This window comes from Micropterus salmoides, unplaced genomic scaffold (assembly GCF_014851395.1).
Source record: "Micropterus salmoides isolate LMB-PRFRI ecotype aquatic unplaced genomic scaffold, ASM1485139v1 Ms_hic_scaffold_15, whole genome shotgun sequence".
Lineage (NCBI taxonomy): Eukaryota > Metazoa > Chordata > Actinopteri > Centrarchiformes > Centrarchidae > Micropterus > Micropterus salmoides.
The window spans coordinates 14,726,423-14,753,948 of record NW_024040596.1 but is presented as its reverse complement, the minus strand read 5'-3'; the positions used below and the strand labels follow the sequence as shown (position 1 = coordinate 14,753,948).

The 27,526-nt window shown below is 38.1% G+C and overlaps 1 protein-coding gene across 4 annotated transcripts in view; it reads right to left on the bottom strand.

Annotated features, from left to right (window-relative positions):
* The window catches only part of rapgef4a (Rap guanine nucleotide exchange factor 4a), a 37,456-nt gene extending 13,242 nt beyond the window's left edge, over positions 1 to 24,214 (bottom strand). Inside the window, exons 1-8 of one of the 4 annotated variants that reach the window (XM_038720513.1) lie at positions 23,938 to 24,214; positions 19,963 to 20,105; positions 19,753 to 19,841; positions 18,770 to 18,916; positions 5,865 to 5,937; positions 1,947 to 2,011; positions 859 to 909; positions 642 to 748 (exon numbers count right to left, since the gene is read on the bottom strand). In XM_038720513.1, the coding sequence (XP_038576441.1) occupies positions 642 to 748; positions 859 to 909; positions 1,947 to 2,011; positions 5,865 to 5,937; positions 18,770 to 18,916; positions 19,753 to 19,841; positions 19,963 to 20,105; positions 23,938 to 24,005 (743 nt within the window). In that variant the 5' untranslated portion in view covers positions 24,006 to 24,214. Of the gene's footprint in view, positions 1 to 641; positions 749 to 858; positions 910 to 1,946; positions 2,012 to 5,864; positions 5,938 to 12,478; positions 12,695 to 17,370; positions 17,475 to 18,769; positions 18,917 to 19,752; positions 19,842 to 19,962; positions 20,106 to 23,937 lie in introns of those variants that run through there. The other 3 variants (XM_038720509.1, XM_038720511.1, XM_038720510.1) reach the window with 3 other exon arrangements.
* Between the last annotated feature and the right edge of the window lie 3,312 nt (positions 24,215 to 27,526).

Genomic DNA, 27,526 nt, shown 5'->3' with positions numbered 1-27,526 from the left:
GTAACCTATTTATACACGCAGCAGACACAGGGCAACATTAGCATTTATTTTGTTTTTGTGTCCATCTGGCGCTGGTAAGTCCAATATTCACTCTTCTTTTAGCTCTGTTTTGGTCTCCACCAAATCCTATGGGAAAAATCTGGCTCTTTAGCTGCTAAATGCTCCACTGTGTTGACCAGCTATTCACTAACTGTGTCTGTCTCCCATTTGGTGCTGGGCGGGTAGTGTACAGTGGGTTTTTAGAGAATTTTCACTGAAAACAGCTGCTTAGTCGAGTGATAATACTCTGTGGGTTCATTAATACAAGTCACCACCTTTCACATTACACACATTGATTAGATCCACTGTTAATTAAAGTATTAAATAGTAACATTTTTATATTAAGGAATATGTTTTGCCTGTAAGAAACATTTAGTCCAGAAGACAGATGAGGTAAAAGCAGTATTGGACACTACTGACCTTTGCCCTTAACCCCAGTGTTTTTCAATGTTTTTTCATGTGTGGATAGATTGTTTGTGTTTTTATATGTTTTTATCTATAACCAGCTTGACTCCCATTTCCCGTTAAGGGAACAAATATAGTATTTTGAAGTGAATTTTTCAATCTTTCACAAATATCAAAGATTTAAGATGCCAACTAACCTGTACGTCTTCAAATGGTACTTCCTATCTCTGATCATGTGAGGCGCCCTGGAGAGGATGGCGTTACGGAGAACCTTCCCTGCCCGCAGGATCTCCTCAGAAGGGACCTGCACAGTGGAATCTAAGTTAAATCTCAGCACAATAGAGTCCTACTGAGTACCTTCCACAAAGAACATGTATTGATTGTTCCCTACATACAGAAGATTGAGTGTACTACCTGAGAAATGCATTTAAGGTGGGGTTTGTTTGGACGTTCAATGAATGAAGTCTGCAAAATAAAATCAAACAAAACATAAGAAACAAATAAAATACATCGTTGATAACAATGAAATAAGGCTCTTCTGATGATACAAAACCAAGTGAAATTAAAGGTTTGTTGTTGTAGTCCATTAAAAGACATCAGGAAAACAACAACACGTCAGACAAGTCACGTCAAATAACAAGTGTTTTTCCTCTCACTGTGGGCCACAGGATGTCTTCCACACCGCTACGGTATGACTCACTGCTGACTTTATGTGTGTTTATTAGCTGTCAATTTAAATTGAACTTCATTGCTTCTCAGTTAAAAAAACAGTCTGTTCCCAGACTCTTGACTGATGCAACAGCACATATTGTGAATTACTGTATGGAAGTGAGTTTTTTTTTATTACTATTAACCATCAGGACCATGCGGTGAGCTGCAGGGCTGTGACATTTAAAATGCATTCTGCAAGCTTCCAAGAGCAGAGTAACTCATGCACTTATGTGGAGGCTTTAAAGTCATAATTTATTTACACGAAAATTAGTCCACTCAGTACCCAAAGAAGCTGGGCTTTCATACGTATTTAGATATGTTAAATTATAGCTGTGTTTGTTACATAACGAGAAAGCAAGCTATGTGTTGGCTAAACTCTACGCGGGAGCAAAACACAAGGCATGATTAATCTGCTGGAGTGCCACCTCAAATCAGTGGTCAGGAAACGATAACAGGAGAAAGGTGGGGCCGGAATTGTTATGGATGGAGTCAAAAACTGCAGCCATCTTGTTTATATTTAGATCAACTTTAAACAAACTTCAAATTCCACAGTCATTTCCATCCTCCTGTTAGAGGGCTGAGGAAAAGGATGCTGTTACGTGAGGCAAAAAAGAAGCACAGACTGAGTTATACCCAAGTTTTAACCCGCTGCCAAACTGCTCATTTACGTTAACACTCTACTAGACAAGAACAAGGCCCATAAACCAGCTTTGTCTCAGCCTCTCTCTGTCTTTCATAATGTGTGGTTACACTAAATCATATAAATAATTCACGTGTGTCAGGCAAACTACCTTATTCTGATGTTTGGAGACTGAAACAAACGGGTTGTTGCTTATGTTCTCTTTGTCCGGCATTCCTGGTGGGGAAAAAAACAGAGAGCATATTTACAAAGTGACTCTCTTCACAAAGAAGACTGTCCTATTTTCACTCAAACCCCTTCTAACCATGTCCAGAGGAAATGTAGAGTACAGAGTGTTGGGAGGAAATGTGTATATGTTTTAAATCCCAAGCTTTGTCGAGCAATTAATGCCACAAAGCAAAGCTGCCCATAGCAAACGCATACACAACAAGCTGCATCTAATTTTTTTAAAACTTATTTAATCCTTTATGAATGTATTTCAAAATAAGTATACACAGAACAGCAAAAGCATGTTCTGTGGTATATATAAACATGTTTAGTATGACTTTACTACAATGAAATGGATGCCCCCAAGATTCCCCATTATATCAATGTGCATTGAGTTTCCAGGTGAAAACTTTTATGCTATCCTTAATGTGCTTTCTGTACAATTCTAAAAGGTTGTTGCAGCTGAAAACAAAACTGACGTCAAGATTTGTTCATTTTTTTACCTATGATATTTACGCAGAACAGATTCTTCTGTAGATCCACTGCTTGAATCTTCAGATCAATTATCTCTGGTTTAAATGTCATTGTATTTCATTTCCCTTTTATTTGCTTTTTTCTTGGAAGTAAAAGTACCAGTAAAAGTACCAGTACAGGGTTGGAAGTAAAAGTACCAGTACACTGTTAAAATATAAATTTTTGCCACCACTATGAACCAGAAAATGCACCCACTTTATCAGTAGCCACTAGGTATGTGTGAACTTGTTAATTTAATCTAATTTCTATCTCCATTCAGTGACTTTCCTATTTCTGAAATTGTAAATAATTTGGTCTTTCATGAGCTCTCCTTTCAGATGTAAAAATGGAAATAAATGAGAAAATACCTTTTCCAGTGTTTAAGTCTATGTGCAAAGGGTTTGAAGGGTGTGGTTATTTCTTAGTGTACAGTAAAGTTTCCCTGGCCTTTCTGTGTGGGTTCTTTCCGGGTGCTCTGTCTTCCTCCCACCATCCAAAGACATGCAGGCTAGGTTAATTGGCAACCCTAAATTGTCCTTAGGTGTGAGTGGTTGTTTGTCTATGTGTGGCCCTGCGATGGACTGGTGACCTGTCAAGGGTGTACCCCACCTCAGCTGGGATTAGCTCCTGCGACTCTGTACACAGGATAAGCAATGGATGGATGGTTCTTTGCTATAAAGATTTTTCTATTGTTACCTGTATGTTGCATAACATGTGTTAGCATTTACACCACCTAACTGCTGGTCAAACAACATCCAACAGGGAAAAACTTTAACCTTGTAGTTGCCTGAGTTTTATCAACCTACTCATGAATCAAAGTTAAACGGGTCATTTTGGAAAGCAACTGCAATATATTTTGTCATTTACATATGAAGGCTTGCTAAATAAAGATTTTTATTTGTTTGGAGCCATGTTTCTGATCGCCTGATGAATTTAAGTCCAACATTCACTCTCTTTCAGCTCTGTCTTTGGTCTCCACCAACTCCTGAGGTAAATATCTGGCTCTTTAACTGCTAAATGCTCCAATATGTTCACCGGCTAGTCGCTAATCATGTCTGTTTGGTGTTCAGCAGGTAGTGTACAGTTGGTTTATGGAGCTTTTTCACTGAAAACGACACTGTGAGAGTTGTGAGCATGAACCAAAACAGTAGCAAGTTGGTGGACAGTTAAACAATGAGCTGAAACTCACTTTAAAAGTGCTTCAAAAGAGTTTCTGCTATCTTCTTACACACTCTTGGACTGCATTTCTATTTATATGCTGTGGATCTGTATAGAATCTGTGCTTGTTTATTGCTTTTTTCAGAAGTTAACACAGCTGTCCATCATTTTATTTGTGCTGCAGCCATGCTGGTCCATGTGACATCATGCTACTCATTCAAGTGTCATCAATTCAGTCCCATCAATAAGAATGCAGTGTACAGTAGAGCTAAAAAAGAGTGAATGTTGGACTTATTCATCAGGTGATCAGAAACATGGCTGTGAGAGATGTATGCAAGATTAGATATAGGTTAGAAAAATCTAATTGTTTGATAAAAGATCACATAGTTTGAGTATGTCAGAGTCGAGAGCAAAGTGTTTCATTTTATTGAATAATGAGCGAAAAAATGTGTGTTTGTGCTTTAAAAACTGCTCAGGTAGAGTGGAAGAAAACTATAAAACATGTTTAATTCATTTGACTACAGTTTAAAAACTACTAAGCTGCTGTGGATGTACTGTACAGGAGAGTGCATCTGCCTCCAGCTGCTTGATGTCTGTATAATTTCTGTCCTGTGCGCATTCATGCATAGAGACAGTGCATACTGTAAATCCTGAAGTACTTTACTGTATACTGAAAATATACTCTAGTATAGTCTTACAGTGCCGCTCCATAGCATGTAACAGTGATGAATACTAAAACAGACTTATTGACTTTTAAAAGCAGCTCAAAAGGCTACAGTAGTTAATTAAATCTTTTCAAAAATCAAACATTTTAGGGCAAGTAAGACTGACATTCTTAGTTTCTTTGGAAGATAAAGCAGAGAAACATTAACGACATAAAATGCATCCATCATTTAAGAACGTTTCAAAAAAAGTACAATATACTGTACTTTGAACCCACTGCCAGTAAGCCAACAGACTCTCTGGATTTTCTCACTGCACCCTGCTGTACATCATTTTTTATGGTACATGACTTTAAAGTAAGTTAAGTGTTCTGTTTGAGAAAAGCTAAGTCAATATTGAGTTAACTTGCAACAGAGAAGTATAAATAAAGGTATCAGCCTTTTTTACAGTACAAGAAGACAAAGACAGTCGGAAAGCAATGGAGTTAGGCAGACAAAAATATTATTACAAATTGTACCAAATAAGATTCTGTTACGGTTTCTGAAAAGTGTGAAATATCATTATACAAACAAGTGGAAAACTGGCCTACTTGTGGAAACCTTTATAAAGTAAAGTGAATCAATTTATTGTAAACGCTTCTTCCTCTTGATCAAGTCTCACATTGAAGACAATCTGCATACAAACCTTGAAATACATTTCATTGACTTTATAATTTCAGTTTAGCTTTTTATATCTGTACTACCTTGAGTAACTGGTACAAAAGCAGCTGTAAACCAAATGCATTGCTGTACCTGTTTCTAATGATGTAACACTGTCAACACCAGGTTATGCACAGACATTTTGGGGGGTTTAGTTATTTTGTTTATCCTATTCACCTGCAGTGCCTTGTCAAATGTATGCAAAAAGCCCATTTTAATAAGTTAGGGCCTAATTTGCATATTAATGTGGTGGCTGTGATGACTTTTAGACAGATTTTATTGTTTTCACATGCAGTGTCCATTACATTATCTAGTAGCTCATGAGTCATTCATGTAAGCAAGACATAAGTTACTGTATTTATATTAAGTATATTTGTCTTGACTGTCTTTTCGCTAATTAGCTGTAAACTCGAGGCACTGGTAGCTTAGTCATTTGTCCATCACCACTCACCTCCACACAAGCCAAGAAAAATACAACTTAAAGGGACTTAAGTTGGGCACTTAAAAGGGCACTTTCTCTCCAGGAACAAAAAGGGCAGGTGCTCAAGCCCCTTTTGATGTCTATATGTGCATGTGCCTGCTGGTCACATCCAACCAAACCATGTGCACCAACTGCAACATTTGAACATTTTGGCATTGAACATTTGAAGATTTCGTCTTGAAGATCCTGTTGCAATTAAATTGAAGTTCAAAGACTGCTTTCAAATCTACCAACAGCATGTGAAGGTCATTACAACAACTAACACAAACTGTAACAAACTTAAATAAAATGCTTGATTGTGTGAGTCCAAACCACTCAGAAAGGTAAACAGTAATTGAGGGCTACTTACTGTCAGCACTGCAACCACTTTCCATTACACCATAGGGTGGGGCAAGCAGTCCAGACATGCAATGATGATATTTCTATAGAAAATAAAAAATAAAAAAAGCAGTCATTATTACAATAAATTATAACTGTACAGTGGTAATATGACTGCAGCACATTATGTGTCAATCATAAGAAGACTGTAGCATCGTAAAGACAGTAGCCGCGTTACAATTGGGTAAAGCACACTTTTTCCTTGTGTCTCATCATTTTATCAACTTGGCCATGGGAGGCCAAGGTAATGTCCCATGGCCAAATGTGTGTGAGGTAACTGCTATAACTCAGCAGCTGACAATCACAGCTGGTACTTTTTTGGCCAAATATCTTGTTCCTGTCTTGCCTTTTTCATCAAACAGCTCACACACAGCTCTACAGGACAGGGTCACCATCAGGGGTGGAAGTAAAAGTACCAGTACACTGTTAAAATATATACATCAACAAAACGTGTATGTTAGACTGCTTTAGCTTTAGTTAGGTGTTCCTAAACGGGAAACTGAGTGTGCATATAACATTAATATGTTTTCAATACTGATGCATGTGTAAGCAGCATTTTACTGTTGTGAAATTCTGTAGTTTAGCTCAGTGGTTACCAACCTGGAGGTCCAGTCTCCGATAAAGGATGACCAGACAAAGCTGAGGGTTCATGAGATGTTTAATGGGTTCAAAAAAAGGAAAAACCAAAGTTCTGCTGCACACATTTGTAGTAGTTTGTTGGACTTTTTTCTAATGTGTGCTTTTTTTGTGAAATATTGTATACTTTTTCTTCTTCAGGCCTCACTCTGTTATTTAATTGAAACCATCTGAGATGTTTCGGAAGGAAATAACCCTTCATCATCGCCATAAACATCTGAAACATGACAAGGAGCCCAAACTAGACACTAGTCACAAGATAAAAAAGGTTGGGAACCTCTGGTTTTATAACAATGCAACATATTTTATTAGATTATCATGTTTTTCAAGTAAAATCAAAATCTGACATGTAACTAAAGTAACTCCCGCTGTCAGACAAAAGCAGAGTGGTGTGGAAGTATAAAGCAGCATAAAATGGATATACGCAAGTAATGTAAATAAATGTTCTTAGTTATTTTCCACCTGATCACCATAAAATATACACATCCAGAGGCATATTTGATACAATAATGCACCTCGTCTATATTAAAATGTACTCTGAGGCATCTTTGTAGGCCAGCGGTCTAAGATGCATACTATGGAACTGAAACGTCCCTGGTTTCGATTCTGTCTAGGAATCTTTGTTGTAAGACATCATTTGTCTCTAGGCAGTGAGGTCAAAGAATAGAGTCAATGAGAGTTTGGGCTGTTTGTTGATATTTCATCCTCATTAGTCCTAACATGCAAATGTTATCATCAGTGAGTAATTATCACAAAGAGGGGAGATACCAGTAAAGGAATTATTATACTTATAAAACTGTGACTAATAAATTATTGAGAATCGCAACAACTTTGGTGCACATTTGTCAGTTCAAAAATTCATTAAAAATAACTTAATTCTTATCCTCATTTTCAATTTCTAGTCTTCTTTTCCTTTTCTCTCTTTCTTTATCCTTGTTATGCACTTGTTAGACTACATATTTCGATAAAGAACTTACTCCTTGATGTTGTGCGAGATGCAGACAGCCCCAGAGGACACAGAACATGACTATTCAACCATACATGACCTTTATCATCACTGTGCCCTGCAGCAACACAGATGTTATGTAACATCATACTGATCCCCATGCACTCTTGTAAATGTCATGTTTTTGTCCATGACACTGGTGCACAAAGAGGTCAATCCAATCTAAGCCAATGAGCCGTAAAAAAAAATTAATATTGCCTTATACACTGCAAGACAAGATCATAGGTTGAAGTAGGACAGTGGAAGCGTACAAACCTCTGCCAAAGTGGAATGATTCTCCAACTAAAAAAGGGTCTAATGCTGTATATTCAACATCCTGGTTATCATCTAAATATAATGACTGTATTCATTGACTCATGTCCCGGCTGTCTCCTTTGTTTTATGGACATCTGTTTACAGGATATTGATTTCACCTTCTACATTTAAGTTATTTATGTTTTTTACAGCATTAATATTGTTTCCTTAACAGTGCCTCACTATGCTGTGTTACTGTAGATTTGCAAGGTATTTTGGGAATTGTTACAGTGTGGTTAGATTTTTACTCTAAATCTGCTTACTGTAATAATTGGTAAGTGGAAATAAACTCAGTCTGCCATATTTAGATGGAAAGAACGTATGACTTTTGTGATATTTGTTGTTCTTTTTTTTGGTTCTACATTGGTTTATAATTAAGTACTTCTTTTACACTCAAGGAAGGTTTACATTTATTTTTGCTGTTTGAGCATCCTTATCCATTGTCGTAGCTTCAGAATGGACTTCCCCCCTCAAGTCTCCAGTCAATTCAAAGATGGACCAGTCACTATTTGCAGAGGGGAGTCAAGTTTAAATGAGAAAAAATAAACAACTTCATCAAAATCATTCTAACATCTTTTTGTGTAAATTCGAGCTGCACAGTCTTTGTGGGCTAGAGCAATACCTAGCAAACTTAATCTTGTTAACAAAATATTAGATATAAATATATAGAGACAGACATTATTATTATCCAATAGGGCCTTGAATTATGCTTTGGATGCATGCATGTACTGTATGAATTTCAGCTATCTTTGTCTTTTTCTCTTACAGAAAACATGCCATTCCTGCAGGGAAGGGACGACAGAGGGCCAGGCATTTTTACACATCATGATATCAAATAGCTAGAATGTTTTAAAAGGTGTTGATGTTGTAATCTCCAAATCACCAGTTAGCAAGTCAGTAGCTCTTGTGCTCATAAAAACCTTTGAATGCCATAATATACCTACATACACAATACACAATATACGTATCATTATTCCTTTTACAGTACATGTAGTTCTACAGTAACTTTACTGTGATATGACTTATAGTAAATAATGATAATTTTAATGATAAACCTTTGAAAGTACTCAATTTTGCATCTAAAGTAAACCATCCCCACGACATATAGTATCCCTCTGATGTGAGCTGATTCTTAAAATTGTATTTTCTCTTAAACAATTTGTCAAATAGACTGATGGTTCAAAATTAATTTGTGGTAAAAGACAAACAAAAAAGGATTATGTGCCAAAGCAACTATATTCTAGGTCAATAAAAAGCTGATTGAGGACCACTTAGTGACCGACCTGTTCACTCTACCTTCCTATCTTCTGTTTGGAGGAGACCAAATATAAGCTAGAACTATTCAGCCATTTGTTCCTTGATGGTAATGTACTCTCAGAGGTCATGTTTTAAATTCAATTGTACCCTCTGAAGTCAGTTAATCACTTTAGCAACCCTTTAGGGGCACACAGCTTTTTCCCTCAATTAAGAAGCAGTTTTTGAAAGCATTTCCACAGAAACTATCAACTCCAAAAGGAGAATTAACTAGTTGCTCATTAAGATATTAACAGATACAGATTAATGTCAACTAACAATCCTCAGAATATGAAAATGCGTCTTTTGTGGAGGGGATTTTGTACACTTGCAAAGTGATTTTATTTTTAAGTTAATCAAAGCAACAGAACCAAAGTCTTCAGAGTCACTTCAACAAGCCTATCTATCTTTGTTGACAATTAAAGGATTTAGGATTAGGGAGGAGCACTTAAACTGAGCAGCACATGAACAAATGAACTCAGCCCCTCTGAGCCAATAAAGCCGCAGTCCCTAAGGGGTTGAATCCAGTACGTAGGGTGGGGGTGTTGATTTAGAGCAGGGTTAGGACCATTGTCAGGTGTGTAAAAACCACTCAGTTTCTATTTTGTTAGTAATGATGTCTCTGATTCTTACCCAATGCATTTGTTTAGTTGAACAAAATAGTTGATTAATCTATTAGCATAGTGAACCGAAAATGAATCGACAACCATTAAAATTTTTGATTTGTAATTTTTTAAGGATAAAATGCCACTGTCCAGCTTTTCCATCGAGAAACAGATTTATGTAAGTTTCCATCCACTACTGTTATGCGAAAATTGGGAGTCTGCTTGTCATAAGCCTTGTTTATAAATAAATCGAAAACTAAGTGTGCTTGCCATGGTCACTTTAAACGCACTTCAGGTCACAATTAAACAACCACTCTCACTTTATAACCATAATATTGACAGAGATGTACTTATCTGCAGTAATAGAGGGAAAACAAGCAGGTATTTGTTTTTTAGGATCACTAAAATGTTATTACACAACAGCATTTACTGACAAATGGACAGTCAGTAGTTATTAAGTACAAACAAGTTCCACCTGCAATCACATCCAGCTCTGCACAGAATGTCCGCTGTTGTGACTGTGGCTACAACGTGTAAAGCATGAATACACCTTTAGGCGTATTCGACTGGGTCAAATAATCTGTAACGACTTGACATCCAGACAGTGAGCACACTGGTTTAGTCAGACAGCTTACAGCGTCTGATTCAACCCTGTCTTTTGCGAACTGTTGTGTTGTTTTTATGAGTTGATTCCATCATAATAGTGGAGATTATAATCTGTAGCTTCAAGGGGATTTAGGTGTTACGAACACTTCCAGAATAAGAATGATGTTTTTTGAAGTGATAGGATCAGCAAGGTAGGCAGACGTCTAGGAATCTAAATCCCATCGGATCCATGACTCTAGGAATAGAAACTAACTTCCAATAGATCTGAGGTGTTTCGCCCCAAAGGCAGCTTCAACCTGACATAAAATCCATCACAGACAGACAGACAGCAGAAACATGACTTTTTTTCTTCATTTGTAATATCTCCCAAGTTGGAAAACCAAGAAAACTTTGGCAGCTTACATAGCTCAAAGAATATGGCTGAGAGTAATACAAAAACATTTGGACATAAAAATTTTGAAACGATCAGATGCACAACAACCAAAGAATTACGTTAAATACGATCAACTATTTGCAAGTGCACAAGGTCTTTCTTAAGTGTGATTTAATGTTTTAGGACTCTTATAAATGTATTGATTTTCCAGCATGGATTTATAGCACAATAACAGTCTGTGAGACAGACTGATACACTGAAGCAGAAATTAGTTTTGACCTCAGAATAATGCCAAAGATGACTGAACAAAATCTTTATGTACAGCAGAGCTATGTGTCTCTGCATGTTTTAACATATTTAAGCTTTGAAGCTTTTTCAAGCTAATTAATGTTATTGGTGGATATTTGACTGTCAACAGAAAAACTGTTTTGTAGAGGATTACAGGGGAGAGATTTTTCTATAGTTCAGGTCAGGCGTTTCAGTGTGGATGGAGATCCTTACGAAAGATAACTGAAAATGTTAGTGTGGACGTCCAATATGTCGTTGCCACATGTAAAGGACATTTTAGAAATTACCCAGGTAGTGTGGACATAGCCTCAGTGTTTCTGAACACAGTAGCATGGAGGCTAGGTGGTTCCCTGAATGTAATGACTATACTGTATATTATGTTCTTTCCATCAGAATCCACCTTTTTAACCTTGGTAACTGTGGCACTGGCATGTGATTGTACTGCACACTGAACAGGCCATGGATATTTTAGTAATACTTGAAATGAAAAGCATTAAAACTTGACTCAAAAGACACCCATTTTAGCTGACAAAATACCAATATTTGCAAATACGGAATATATTTGGCTCTATAATCACAGGTATACATGAAAAACATCCACAAAAATATGATGCCTGATGAAGGTCCACAACCAAAAAATCTGATCTCTAATTTGGTTAATGACATTTTTTTGTCAATTTACCAATCTTGAATAGGGAAAAAAACTGAAACGTAGTAAATTCACACAGTTTAAATAAATAATATTGAATGTACTTTATTTACTTTATGTTATTATGTTTGCAATACCAGATGTGCCACTGAGTATTCCTCCAGTGAAGTAAACAATTGTGTTTATTTGCTCTCATGAACTGGTTTCACTGTTCACAGCAGCACTGTGTATAAAAACAGTGTAAAGATTGTCAGCATGAAGTGCTGAATAAAGTCCATATCTCTATCCGATGCACATGGATGCTGTGCTTTAAAGAGATAAGGGTAGTCTTATCTATGTCATAACAACAGATCAATCAAGATATTAACCAAGTCATCTCAAGTGAATTCTCAGCTCAAGCTCCACCTCTGTCTTTCATGCTTGAGCACATTATTGCATTGTGAGCATCAATGTGCATGAACGAACTGCTGTTTGAATAATTCACCCCAGATTACATAACCTACACTGTGCAAACTGTTCTCAAAGCATTCACTGATTATTCTGAGGCACACTTAAAGCCACTTGGGGAAACAATTGGGGGAAAACCCTCCCAAGAATTCCACTTCACTTACGCTCAGTTAGATTTCCTCCCAAACAGAAACCTTTTTAAAGTAGGAATGAAAATACAAAATTTTACTTGGGACATTTGGATTGCAAATTCATAATTTCCAGATAGTTCTGCAACATCAACAAGAACAATTCTGCACAAATTTCTACAAAGCATTTTTCCACTTTCCCCATATTATTATAGTGTTTCTCATGCTACAAATGCAAAGTTAGGCAAAGACTAGCCTACCTAATGCTATCAGCGTCCCATGTAGCCTGTTCTTGTTGTTAATGACTGGAAGGTCCTCCACACCCTCTTAATCCGGGAGTTAACAAACACTCCAAGCATGTATGTCCAATTCTAATCGTCCCAGTGTGACACAGTAGTTATGGGTCACATGCAGCATTGTCCAACATGATCCAGCAGCTCCTTCACCGCAGGCTGCACGCCACAATGAGAGCAGAGTGAGCAGACTGTGTCAGCCCAGCACAGTGCCAGTCAGCAGCTGACTTCTTCTGAGCAGCAGTTGCTTGGTGATTACTCAACACAGGAGAGCATGCCCCCCCCCCCCCCCCTCCCCCCTCTCCATCACTAATCTACAGACATGATACATTGTAGATGCTCATTTTCAGCATGGCCAAGGAAGTGCTAAAGCAGGGTCTGGCCAGTCTCAAAACATATGACATCAGAATAGACATCAGAAATAATAAAATAAATTATTATAAAAAGTGTCCCTGCTGCTTTCATCAACTTACAACCCCTCAGGGACACATTTTCCTTCACAGTAATACCGGTAGAATTTATTTAAAATTGTCCTTTGTGCATCCAATCCAACCCTAAAGCGTACAGACAGTACCAGCCAGTATCATATTCCTATCTCTGCACTCATTCCTCTGAAGGACAGAGACCAGATGGTGTCTTATCTTTAACCTTGTTACTTATCAAATCCACAAGACAGATGCACTGAACTCCCTTTAAATCACATCATCAAGAGCTTATAAAATGAATATCTCCCCAACATCAATTATTGATGTGATAATTGTCTGTTTGATTGGTTGGTATAAAAATGTTTTTGTTAAAAAAATGTGATGTCTGATAAAAGTCCACGACCAAAATATTTAACCTCTAATAAAAGGGATTCTGACAGGGTGAAGGAATTTAAATGTTATGTAAAAACATGTGAACATTTTCTGCAGAATACTTTTTTTAATCACACTTACACACATTTCAAGTCTGTAGACTTCTGAATGACAGTGGTTATAACAGTGAATTTAATAATGAAAAATGTGATGGATCATAAAATGCTCGTTGACTGAACACACAGTACATTTGAAATAAATTAGCAAATTTTAATGGGTTTTGTACATTCCTTTCTATAGGTGACAGTCATTGCACACATCTATTGTCTTCTGATGTCTCAAGCAGTATTGCAAAAATTAAAAACATAACCTTATACATAGAATTTGCTAACTTTCTTAAATTCTGTTTTTATTTTATTATTTTTTAATTTATCACGTTAAGAAAAGGTAAAACAAAATATCAGACAAATGACATATAAGTAAATTGTCATCTTACTGATGAGTCAAGAGCTATAGGAGGGGAATGGATTTTACTAAGAAACAGACAGATGAAAACAGCTTAGCTGTTACAATTTCAGTTAATCGATGTGATGGGAAATAGTGTCTTATTTTAGATTTGACATTGGTCATCCTGAATTTGATGGATTAAGGCTTGTACTGAACAGGCACAAATTTAAGACAGGGCAAATTTATCAAATGTGTTTTGGACATCTTTATGATGGACTGAGGCAAGCGGCGGTACCGGAGAGAGAACATATTCCTTTTCCTTCTCTTCTACCCATGATGGTAACAAATTTGATTTGAAATTTGAAAAAAATGTACAGTTTTTTGTTTAAACTCAGTTTAGTCAGCTCGTCCATGCTGTGGTTTAATTTGAAGACACAAGTTCAACTAAGCAATAAGACAAATATAAAGAAATATTTGTCACATGTGCACACACATAAACAAGGCAATGATATGGAAGATGAAAGTGTGTGTGACAGCTGAATGATTTTAATTCAGCATTGTTCTCTATTGGACACATTACATTGTATTATATTGTAACTTTCATCCCAAATCTTTCTATCTCAGTGATCTAATTAAATTTACTACTTAATCTATCTGACAAATTCGGAAATAGATCCTGTCAAAGCAGTTACAACAAAACACGTCACTTTATTAAGAAGCACAAATTTAACTGATAATAATATTCTGCAGGGCCAGTTGCAGTTCAAGTCCTGCAGTCCTGCTTCATTTTACAGGTCGGGGTCCAGACTCTGGTCTTTTGATGATATAACAACTCTGTGAGCAAAGATAAGGGAATAAAACAGGAATGTTTTGATATAATCTTCCTGCTCTTTCCATGCACATATCTGCTGTGCACTTGGAAGGGCTCTGGCTCTCGATGTGGCACACTACTTGGATGCTGAACCACCAGAGGATCTAAATGGCCTCATTTTTACAACCCCCCTCCACCCAATCCTCAGACACCAGAGGGCACGCTGCGTCCCTGCCACTTCCTTTTCATCAGTTTTCTCCACTGGCTGCCCACCAGGCTTCTTCTATGGACTGATGATAGTGACACACCAATCCCCATCACCCACCCACTCTCTCTGCTCTGCGCCCAACAGATACACCTCAAGCCTAAACATGCATGCAAAATCCGTAGAACTATAAGCAACATGATGTTACACAAAGCATGGGCAGTACACATGCTTATAAATAATATAAATAATGCAGGCTGAAGTGACATTAATAGAGCTGTCTTACAAAACTAAAAGCAAAAAATCACAATTGTGTTGTTTCAATCACAGTGCCCATCGGAAGCAGGAAACAAAGGCTAGAGCAAATTGATAATCAGGCCATCTAAGCTTCGGTCAGCTTGCCCATCTGTGCTGAGCTCGGCTCATGTCTGCTCTGTTAAACAAACAGCACACGGCTGCTCGTTCCCAGTGGTTGTAATAGTCAGCAGCATAAGAAAACACACATTGAAGTTGCACGCATGAGTGGTACCAATAGACATAGACATAGTCATACATGCAGTGACTTTTCCATATCTAATCATTGAAACAAATGGAGAAAAGGTAAGAATGTTGTAAAGAAGCATTAGCTCTCTCTATAGCACCCAAACACTGACATATACATATCCTCAAATTTAATGAACAATTGCATTAAGATTTTAGGAGAAAGCGCAAAAACCAGAGAAAGACATTTACTAAATAATTGACATGGACATTCATGAATAAATAATATTATCCATTGGTTCATTAGGGCAATGCTGTGCTCATTCTGGTGTAGTTTTGTATGAGTGCTTGGCCATAGGCGTTCTGCAGGAGCACAGATCTGTGTGGGAGGAGGAGGTGGTGTGTAACTTTGATGCAGGTTAGGTGGTACGTTTCCGTTCACATCGCTCCTTTGCTATCTCCCCATATCAGCTGGCATCAATCAGTGCTAGGTGTATTTCTCTGTTCACCCTGGTTTTCAGGGCCATAAGTAATGAGGATACTGAGTTCACGTTGCTTAAATTTTTTCGTGCATCACAAAATGCATTTCAGATTTAATAAAGCTTGTGTGAAGTCGCTGAACTTCATTTATTTTAACAACCAGGAAAACACCCAGGGAAGCAGTTTGTCACCACAGTGCATCAGAACTGGCAGGCAAAGTCTAATGCCTGATGCCACCAGCAACAAGATACTACATAACAAAGTTTTCTGCATTGCGACAATAGCTACTGGGAGGAATAAATGAGCACCATTGCCAGGGAGAATAATTTGGTCAAACTGTCGTGGGAGCTAGTGTAATAATTATATGTCAAAAAGCTGATTATGTCTTGCATATTGAACTGATTGGGCTTCCAAAGTAGCTGTCACAAAATCCTGCTCGTACATTCACATTTTGAAGTCAGATTTCAGGTGAGCATAAAGAAACTTTCCTCCTTCAACAGATGAATGTGAGAACAGCCTTCTAGTTTCCAACTTCTGCACAGAAGAGGTCAAACATCCAAAACACCAGGAGGAGGGGAGTTTTAACATGAGACGATGGGTGATAACACTGTCAGAAAAATTACTCTCCCACTGAATTTAATTTAGTCCCTTAAAGGTTCAGTGTGTACGTTTTAGTGGCATCTAGTGGTGAGGGTTGCAAATTGCAACCAATGTCTCAGTCACCCCGCGATGGACTGGAGACCTGTCCAGGGTGTACCCCGCCTTTCCCCCGATGTCAGCTGGGATAGGCTCCAGACCCCCGCGACCCTGTACACAGAAGCGGTTGACGATGGATGGATGGATGAATGTCTCAGTCACCGCTCACCCCTCCCTTTCCAATTGTGTCGGAGAAGCTACGGTGGCCGAATCGCCCTGTTGGCTCTTGTACTAAATTATACATGTGGTCCATTTGTCCAAATTTCACTTCTCTTCTTACTTCTAATAAACCAGACAACTACTACTTCTACTACTTCTTCTTCTTCTTCCTTCTTCTTCTAACGTATTCAACATAGTGACGAAATACACTCTGTAGAGCAGTTTTTCCATTTGGGCTACTGTAGATACATGGCAGCACAACATGGTGACTTCCATGTAAGGGGACCCACTGTGTATGTAGATAGAAATGGATCATTCTATGGTAATAAAAACATAACTGTTCATTATGTAAGGTCTTTATACACCACAGAGAACATACTTATGTAAATTATATTACATTTCTGTCAATAGATCCTCCTAAATATAACACACTGGACCGTTAAAGCAAGTGAGCTTGCTTTAAAAGGTCCTTTAAAGATGGCATGAGATCAAAAAAAGGATTTACCAAATGCTGTCAAACATACAATTAACAAAACTACAGCGGCACTAGTTAGAATTAGTGTTTTTTCTCCTTCATACCTAGATTGTTGAAATACAATTGCAACCATACCGGATATTTTCCAAAGAAAGTAGTCTCATAATATCTGTTATGCAAAAAACTACATCTTAACACAGTCACTTCACAATTACGTTACAAAACAATCAAGGCCAGAGAGATTTAAGGACAAGATGCGATAATCTGGGCGCCAGAATCAGAAGCCCTATAATCTCATCTGTAACAAACCTTACTGAAGAGGTCGCCTCAGGGCAGAGGTGAAATGTGTAGCCTAGAAGTACTTCGGTTTTATCCTCAGCACACACTCAGACGGTTACGTTAAGTATCCAGTCAAACTGTAACTGGCCAGTACACTAACACAGACACGCACAGCCCATCATTGAACAGCCTCTTATGCCTTTCAGTCCCAGAGGAAATGGGCTGTCTCTCTCAGTAAACCAGCCCATTGTAGTGGCTCCAGCAGAGGGGGAGCTGAGAGAGGCAAGGGCCTCTACACAGCATGACACCTACAAACTAACATGCAGCAGATGGAGAGATGAGCAGTGCAAACACTGTTTCTCTTCAGTATCTTGTCACTATCAATCTATACTCTACAATACACCTCAGACAAGTGACATGTAAGTAAATTGTCATCTTACTGGTGAGTCAAGAGCTACTGAAGAGGAATGGATGTTACTAAGAAACAGACAGGTATAGATGTCACTGAATCACCATGTCAAAAATGATTCCCTGTCGCTTTATAGTCAATCTAAAATATGTTGAATTTCGTGTTTGTCCTGACACAGCTAAGATATACGTGTATAGTATCATGTTATGTTATGTGAATACTTTCTTACACTTGTGTTGAGTGACTTAATTAGTGCATACCATAATGACAGCACACATGCAGAACCACAAGGAAGCAGTTTCTCCTCAGCACTGCACTTCCACCTAGTGGTCAGAAGGCATAAATCTTCAATGATTTGGTGAAACCAATACAAACTTGGGAGCAGAAGGTTACAGTATAAGCAGAGGACAGCTCACTTTATTCCTGCAGGGGGCCAACAATAACATCACGATCCAACCTCCACTAATCCACTAAGACACTTTGCCTATACACCTCCTACGCTTTGGCTTGCGCTTAGCTCAATTTGTCACAGTTTTCACATTTAACATTTCAATTCCAACCAGAACAAACCAAGACAGGTGGCTATTCCCTGCCTTACAGCAGCCCCCTCAGTGGAAATTAAAGCAAGACTGAACAGATATGTATGCTGCCTTTAAGTGGCCCACTCAGCTGTTTAGGATGTAAAATATATATTTTTTTTTTAACTAACTGCAGTATTTTACTTGTTATTGTGGGTGATTCTATAAATAGGATTCCTGTTTCAATACAACCTCTAATATAATCAAGTTTATTTTTATTTATTTTTAATTAATTTTATGTATGTTTGTGTAAGTAGCATAAAGGGAACTAGAACTTAATCTTGTTATACAACCCTGTGTTGTATATTGATAAATACATCTACCGTGTACCTTGAGATCACTTAATACAAGCACCTACCTTGAATTAATCACAAACTGTAATGTGGCTACACCATTTCTGTAGGCTGGTTCAAGTACAGATGGAGCAGATAGAGGCACTCACCTCCCACAGAGACCTGAACTCCCTCTGTTCAATGCGTAGGAGCTCACTGAATTCTTGTGTGACAATGGTGGCATGCCGGGGGGTGTTATCCAGGATCGACTCCCCAAATGCTGTGCCAGTCCCCAGTGTACATATAGTAACAGCATCCTATAACAGAAACAGAGATGGTGCTCCACATGGTTCATTCATCCATAAGGATAAAACATTCGGCTAGAAGAAGAATCCTGTAAAATGCTAATGTAGCCTATGTCCTTACTCTGCTAGAGGAAAAAAAGGCTTTTGTGTGAGGTACTTGACAAGCAGTGATCACTGATCAGATCACTCTCAAAGGTTAGAGGCAATCACCTGAAAACTTGTGCTACATAGATGGATAATACACTCCAATCTGCAAAGAAATTACTCCAATCAGCATCTACACAAACGGACTAAGGTGCATGAAACTGCAGTATTGAAAACTATTCAGTAATGTCCCCCAATATAATAAGCAAAATGCTCTTTACAGCCCACACTCCAAACAAGCCTGAGGCTGGATGTGAATTATTTTTCATCTGGGGTGGATTTCAAGTGGGGCTTAACTAACACAATCATTCAAATCTCCACAGAAAGACTATAAAATTTAGGAGACAGTTCAGATTTAGTGCCATATGAGTCACAATTTTAGTAGGAATGGTAAATTTTGCATTTAATTGTAACTGACAAAAAACTGCGTCTGTACCAAACAAAGGCCGGGGCATCCCTACAATTATACTGGTGTTTTGTGATGCATCTTACCTTTATCAAAAAACTCCAGCTCCCTCATGGATTTGGATATTGTACTGCGATTTCAATAATATTTTTGATGAATTGCCCTGTGTGATATGCCAGTGGTGTGCTAGAAAGAAGAGTGCCATTCTCACCTGTAAGTCCCATGTGGTTTAACCACATTTAATTTTCAGTTGAAACTGGGGTATCACGTGATGCTTCGAAAAACAAATCTGTCGTACCTGATAACTTGATGTTTCTGAAACTTTGACATCCAGTGAACCAGAGAGGACAGCATACCAGCTGGTGCCAATGTCTCCTTGGCGATACACTAAAAAACACAGCATAGTTTAAAACGTTCAACATCTTTTTTAAATTACACATCCTATATTCTCTTTAACTATTTTGGAGCCCAATTTACACCAATTTTCAGAGCCTGTATTTTGACCTACAGGTGATGCCTTTCTCCAAGCACTCATAGAATCCACACAGGCAAATCTGCTGCAGCAAACTGGGGTGGAACCTCTCGAAGGCCTTCACATTTTTCAGACGTGCCAGGATTATGTCAACATCTTCCGCAGAGCGCTCTGCTGGTCTGGAGAAATAAAAAAGGGGCAATGTACAGGTAACTAAAATAAAAAAAGGTGCGTACATAGGCTGCAAAGCATGAGTCAGCCAGAGCAGCACTAAGTGTGTCTTGGCCTAGAATCTGAAAACATTTGAAGCTCTGCAGGAGGGATATGATACCAATTTATCCCCGAAGAACGCTGTCATCTGTTTTCATGTCGACACTCTTATGTCATAACTTAAGTTAAAGTTACACAACTGCAGTGCCCTGCACAGAAGGTCAGAGTTCACAACTGTACTCTGTTGCAGTTTTCATGAACTGACACAATAATCAAGTGTGTGCTGCAGTGGATCAAGAAATGCAGGATTGTAATAACATTGTTTTCATAATTTCTGCTATTTATTTTTTTTAAAAACACATCTCTTCCTGTGCAGCACTACAATTTCATGCCAGACATATGAATCTTAGAAAAAGTTGAATCCTCTGTGAGCCAATAATCTTGTTGCTGTCAAATCTGGAATGATGATATCACAAATGGGTCTAATTGCCAAAGACTCCTCACATGTCTCTTCGACTTCTCCTATTGTTTACACTATGCCAAATAAAATCAATATGTTAATATGTTAAAGCCCTTCTTTTAAGTAGTCCACTGATTAGAAATGGCTTTTTCAGGTCGATCATACGAAAAGGGGCGATTTACATAAGGACAGAATTGTGTATAGTTTAATATAAAAGTGCTTACACAGTGTAACTCTATACATAGTTGTTTATCACAATGAGCTCTAACTAAGTTTTATCCCTCTTCCTGCATTACACAGCCCCAAATGTGTTGCACTGAGTCTGGAGCCTCTGATGTAACATGTGGGTGGTTGTACTGTAGCTTACATCACCTTTGAATCCATATCCATCCTTTAAAAAGATGAAACCAAACAGTATCAATAATTCAGAAAGGGAAAAAAAAGTGCTCACTGCAACAATCATCTGGCTTAATGTAGCTCTAAAAATGATTTATTGTACTACATTATCAGCTCTGTCATAGTACAATAAAAGTGTTTTCACCAAGCAACAGCTTGCAAGCAAATGACTCTTCATCATGCAACCTCAAAGGAGTCACATTAAAGCATCTCTATGCTATGCTCTTCCTGATTGGACTGTACAATCACACCTGAAGCCTCATCTAATGTGTGACAGGCCCTGTGGTCCACTCCCACATCATTTACTGATGAAAGGTGGGACGTCTACTCTGCATTACTTCAGCACTGTTTCCTTTGTCACACACACACACACTCCACTGAGGACAAAAAGGCAAGAGAGAGATGTGAGGGAGCCTGAGTTTCAAAGCCAAGGAAGTCGACCAAGTCAACAACAAAAAAAGCTTTCAAAAGGCGCTGATGTAGAGTCCAAGTGAGGACAGAATGTTTTCATCACAAGGCAGCTTGTTATGGTGTGAACACTACGAACGACAGTGAATCTAATGGAGCAACTGCTTCTTATTCACAATGCAGCTGCAGAGAGTGACATGTAATGAGTGAGATGTCATATTTCTGCATCCCCGAAGCTCCATGTTAAACTGAGATAATATAAACTGTTTAATAATTAAACAAGTGGCATGTGTGGTATTTGTGTTCACTCTCTCTTTTATATAAAATACTGTGAAGAAGTTTGACAAAATAAGTTTTTTTAGAGGGAGTGAGGATACACATGGAAACATACATGGTCATCACCTGATTTCATTGCCAAATTAGCAACAGAGCAATGAGGTGAAGCACACATGCAGCAGGTAGCCTATTTGCTAAGGAAAAGGTGAGTCACACAAGAACCATTTGATTTGAGCGATACAAGTGGCTTCAACGATTAACCAGAGGATATTACTGTGTAAACACATCTGGAACACTGCGTCACTTTGCTGTTTATAGCTGATGCTCTTTGGACCCTTTCTTTGTCAGGGGCCCTCTCTCTCTCTCTCACTTCAATTCAATTCAATTCAATTCAAATTAGCTTTATTGGCATGAATGTGTAACAACAACATTGCCAAAGCATCATACATACAACATAAGAACAATCAATCCCATACATTTCATTAAACAAGTAATTAAAGCGTAAAGTAATCAAAGCGTATGTGTGTTTGTGTTAAAAAAAAAATGAAGAAATATTAAAAAATAAAATAAATAAATGAAACAGTAACGTGTGTGTGTATATATTAAAAATTTAAATAATTAATTGATTAAAAAATAATAATAAAATTTAAATAAAATCAGTGTCAAATGTAAAAACAAAACAATTACTAAAATATCAAACTATCAAAATAATAATAATTTGAAAATCTGTACAATTCAGTCATGTCAGTCTGAGGTTCCACTGGTTGTCCTCACTTCATGGCATGAGGAGACATATTTTGCAGCAATTATTTCACATTTGGACATTTCTCCCAGTAAATAGGGGAGTTTCTGTGTGTCTGATATGAATTTGAATTCGGGGTATATTTGGGAAATGTTTGCAAAGTGTTTTTGTCTTATTGTTTTATATTTGGGGCATGAGGTTAGAAAGTGTAGCTCTGTCTCTACCTGTCCCCTGTCACACCGGGAGCAGAGTCTCTCCTCTTGTGGTAGCCAGGTCTGTCTGTGGCGACCCTTTTCTATGGCCAGGCTGTGTTCACTCAGTCTGTATGTTGTCAACATTTTTCTTAGTTTAAGACATTTTATTGTACTCAGGTAATTTGCCAGTGTGAATTCTCTTTTTAGGGTCAGATAACATTGTAATTTACTTTGTTTTTTGGTTGTTTCTTTCCAGTATTCAATATATTTTTCTTTCTGCTTGCTGATAATTTGGTTTGGTCTGCTTGAGTTGGTATTGCTGTCCTGAGGCTGTTGGGGAAAGTTACTGCAGAGAGCCTCAGGACCAGATGGCTGAGGGGCCTCTTCTCTGGTTTCAGCTCCTGGTATGTTAGGGCTTTGTGATGATATGTCTGGGGGTTAACTGATTTTAAGTGATTGTAAAATTTAAGGGATCTTTTCTGTATTTTTAGTAGGAGGGGGACTCTCTCTCTCTCTCTCTCTCTCTCTCTCTCTCTCTCTCCTCATTCTGTGTTTCTTACTGGCCCTGATTTCTACATCCCTACCTGTGGGACACCTAAAGCGTCACGTTTCCGCTGTATAGAGCCTGGATGTGTGAATTCAAATTATCCAAAATTCCCACAAAGGAAAAAACTGAAAGACTATTCACTTTTTATAGCTCCTGTAATGTCAAAATCAGTTTTAAAGCAGTCCCCTGCTGGTTGTTGGTTTAGGCTACCTCTTATGCAGTAGTTTCACCTATTGATCAGGAAGTATTCCACAGTGATTTGGGGTTTAAAGCTAAATTCTCTCAAGGGCAGTTTTAGGGATGATTGTAAATGGGAATAACAGGTGAGTAATTGGAGGTTATATTTAAGAGACAAATGCACTGTCAGTGATGAATGTAGTCAAAACCCTTTAACAACATTTCAAACGCCTCTCTAAAGTTAGTAGCATGGTTTCTTCCAATATTTCACTGGCAGTTCCCACAGTTGTGCGTAGTAGCCTAATGTTGTTTTGAACCCCTAGCCAACAATCTAAATGAAGTCCTGATATGAACGGTGTAACCTTACATGGGATATGGTGCCTGTAAGAATGTCCTAATTAAAGCTCTGAAGCACTGAGTCTTAATTCCCTTGGGAAATTAAAAATTAGCCTTAGACCTAACATCACTGTCTTGCAATTCAGCGCCAAAGCTCTGGTGGGAAAATCAAAATCGCGTTAATAATCCCATCATTCGTTGCTCGCACAGTGACCTCAAACGAGTTGGTGTATACACAACGATACATATGACAAAAATAGATTACCTCTTGTCCAGACAAATTATCCACTCCGCAGATTCCGACGAGTGCGAAGAAGTGTGCGCCGCGACCATCTTGAGATCCTGATGCTGATGGTGCTGCGGCGGCGGAGCGGGCTGAACCAACAGCAGCACTTCATCTGCCGTCACTCATTCTCTGCTGACAGGCGACACTGTCCCTGCTGCTGCTGTTGCTGCTGCGGCTTAGGGCTTACCTGACCAGGAGCATCACCAACAGGAAATGCACTAGTGGTAGCGCTAGAGGTGAAGCTGAAATGCATGTGAAGACTACAGAAGTAGTCTATTCTGTTTTGAGGGGGGAAAACGTGACTCACGTTGGGAAGCTGAAACAATGCAACAGTTTTCAAGTTCATATCACATGTTTTAAGGGGAGATACGTATTACGTATTGTGTCAATTAAGGGAATATATACATTATTACACTCAGTTGCCAGCTTTTGGGTAAATCTAGATGTCTACAGAAGATTATAATACAACATATCAACAACAAAACCAACTTTCCTTGAGGTTATTATGTTTTTTTGTTAATGAAACTGTTTTGGAGAGGTGTTTATTCAACTGCATGCTCGTTTTGGAGGCTGTAGTTTGTGATGCTTTTGAAATGTATTTTGCTACAGGCAGGCAGAGGTGAAAGAAGCCTACTCAGATACTTCACTTGAGTAAGTAGGTGATCAGCAAGATGTAGGCCTAGCCTATAAAAGTATCAAAACTAAAACTCATTCTGCAGAATTTATACTTTCAAAGTGTTATATAATATTATATTACTCTGTTTTACCACAAGTGAATGCACGTTATTAAGAGCATTTTAATGTTGTAGTATTATATGTTGTAGTAAGTGTAATTTTACATACTACTTTGCATGCCAGTAGGTAGATTAGGCTATAGTAGCCCATTGCATCATGAGAAGATCATATGTTTTTATATTTGAAAAGTAACTAGTCATTAAAACTGTTAAATAAGTGTAGTGAAGTAAAATGTAGCCTACAATATTTCCCACAGAAATGTAGCGGAGTAGAATTATAATGCAGCATAACATGTACTCAAGTGAAGTAGGCTACAAGTAGGCCTATGTCAAAATTGTGTTTTAAGGACAATTGTTCTTCCTACATTCCACCACTGTAATCTGAGAGGCGTTTCTACTATTTTGGCCGCCCAATTTATCAGTGAGGACAGACTATTAGGACACACAGAATTAAAACATCTTTAGTACAATAAGAATGTCCCAACCTGGTGCAAAATATAGTCTCGCTCGTAAAAGTGCAAAATGTAGTCCACACTGAGTAGCCACTCATAGCTAATGTCTTTACTCTGCTTTTGTCACCACCATCTCACTCACACAACTCACCAATCTAAACAACATGACTTTAGGTGGAAATTTTCAAAAATAAATCAATATGTGAATTGATTTTCATACTGTTGCAGCCTTGTATTGCATATTGACCATGAAGCATTTGGCAGCTTTCTGCAGGAGGAGGACATGGGTAGTCTATATGAACCTTTAATAAAGTGGCCAGTCAAGATAAAGAGTGACTTCTCTGCTGCAGGATATTAGCTGATGCAAAGGGGAGACAGAGGGCATGGTGGTGACCTTGGGTAGCCTATACAATAACATCTACATTATCATCATGAGTTTCCACATGATAGCTCATTGGGAATATACAGGGACTCAAGAAAATGTACATAAACTCCCTGAACATATGCATGTCTATAATTAAATGGCTGCTTGTATAACCGACTGCGGCACTTTGTATGGGCACTGACGGCTTCTGTCAAAGTAGGAACATGTTCGCAATGGCCCTGAGAAAATGATGCTTTGTAATAAGAGGCCCCATAATGAAAGGGTCATTGGTCTCTCTCAGTTACCTTGGCAACAAACCGCGACAGAGACAGAAGTAACGAGGCTCAGTGGTGCAGCTCCACAAAATGCCTTCTGTGCTGATGGAAATGTGAAGGAACCTGTTTGTGTGCTGCCTTCGTTACTTTTTCTTGCTCATCATTTTAATACTGAGAACTGAGTTTGTAGATACTATTAAGAGTGTTTTCTCATTTTCCATTAGTATACAACCTATAATCAAAAGCATCAAACAAAAAAAACAACAACCCTGCTTTGAAACTGTTTCATGTACCAAAAGCTTGACTAAAGGCCCAATCAGTAGGCTAGTTTCTTTATTTGTTTGTTTTATGACCATCTGAAATATAAGTACATTCAAATGTTCAATTCAAAGGTTTGACCATAGAAAAAGAAAAACATCTGAAAAAACTGAGCGGCTGATGATGTCTCTTAACTTATCATAATTGAAAATACGCAATTTCAAAAATAAATCAAGTAAACTACTGATAAGTGCATTTAACTGTTTTGACAAAATTATGGTTGGGCAGGGCTAAATCATGACTTTTTTCATTCTTTTTTTTCTTTTTTAGAAGTATGATGTGGATGCAAGTCATTGCTGAAATTTATCTCATTTTTGTTTGTTTCAAATCCTGTACTTCTGTCTGCCACAAGATGGCAGCATTATCTCTGTCAAAGGTAAGAAAATGAGCACACCAGGGCAGAAATTCAACTCCCCATTCAGAGTGAAAAAATAGAGGATCATATTGCCTTGACTTTGATTTAAAAGATTGTTCGGGACAGTAACCAAGGTCTCAGTCTGACTCTGAAATATTTAGGGCCATGAAATGTCCACAACAAAAAGCGTGGCCAGAAATGTTTTGTATCTTATAGTTCAGTTTTGAAATGTTCCACTTACTACTTTTTAATATTGAGTAGGTGGGCCTTAAGTTAAGATTATATTGTTAAATTAACTGTTCCAATAGTCATGGATGAACACGCTCACTCGTTGAGGGTGCACAGCTTTATCTATGTCCTCAGAATGAGCAGCATTTACTGATTACATAGTCTCCATGTCTCTTGCTAAGCTAAATAGTGGGGATGCAAGAGTAATTCAGGCCAGGGCATGCACTATACAAAACACATTCCTGTTACACTGCATACCACCATCTCACAGACTACCACATAACAATGTGTGAAGATGTCAGTATGTACTGCAGTAGACCTACTTTGCCACTACACCTTTGTTATTACTTCTCGTAAGGTACCAGTTCAAAAATCACTGCGGTTTACTGTTCTTTCAGAGAAACCTTTTAACACACACACCTAGATATACTCTTGAAGATTAGATGATATTAGAAGTGGGAAATTCATTTTTGTATCCATTGCAAGTTAATGTGGAAACAAAACAACTCCTGAAAAGGCTATTTAATTGCTATTCATATTGAAAAGTACCTTACAAACAATGGCAATATCTAAACATTGCAATTTACACCTTATTCATGAAGAGGGAAAAGTGCCAGGTGTAGAAACAGTTTTGTTTTATTAGTTGTTCCTGGCTGGACTGAGTTTGAGACTCAAAGGTTCCACTGGCGATTCTGACCTGCTCTTCACCTGTTCCTGTTTCCATTTGGTTAGTCTTGCTCGTACGATGTTGTTTAAAGGGTTGCTATGGGGACCGCTGGCTCGGCTGAGGCGTGCCATGTTACCCCTGGGAGTAAGCCCACTGACTGTGTATATAGACTTTT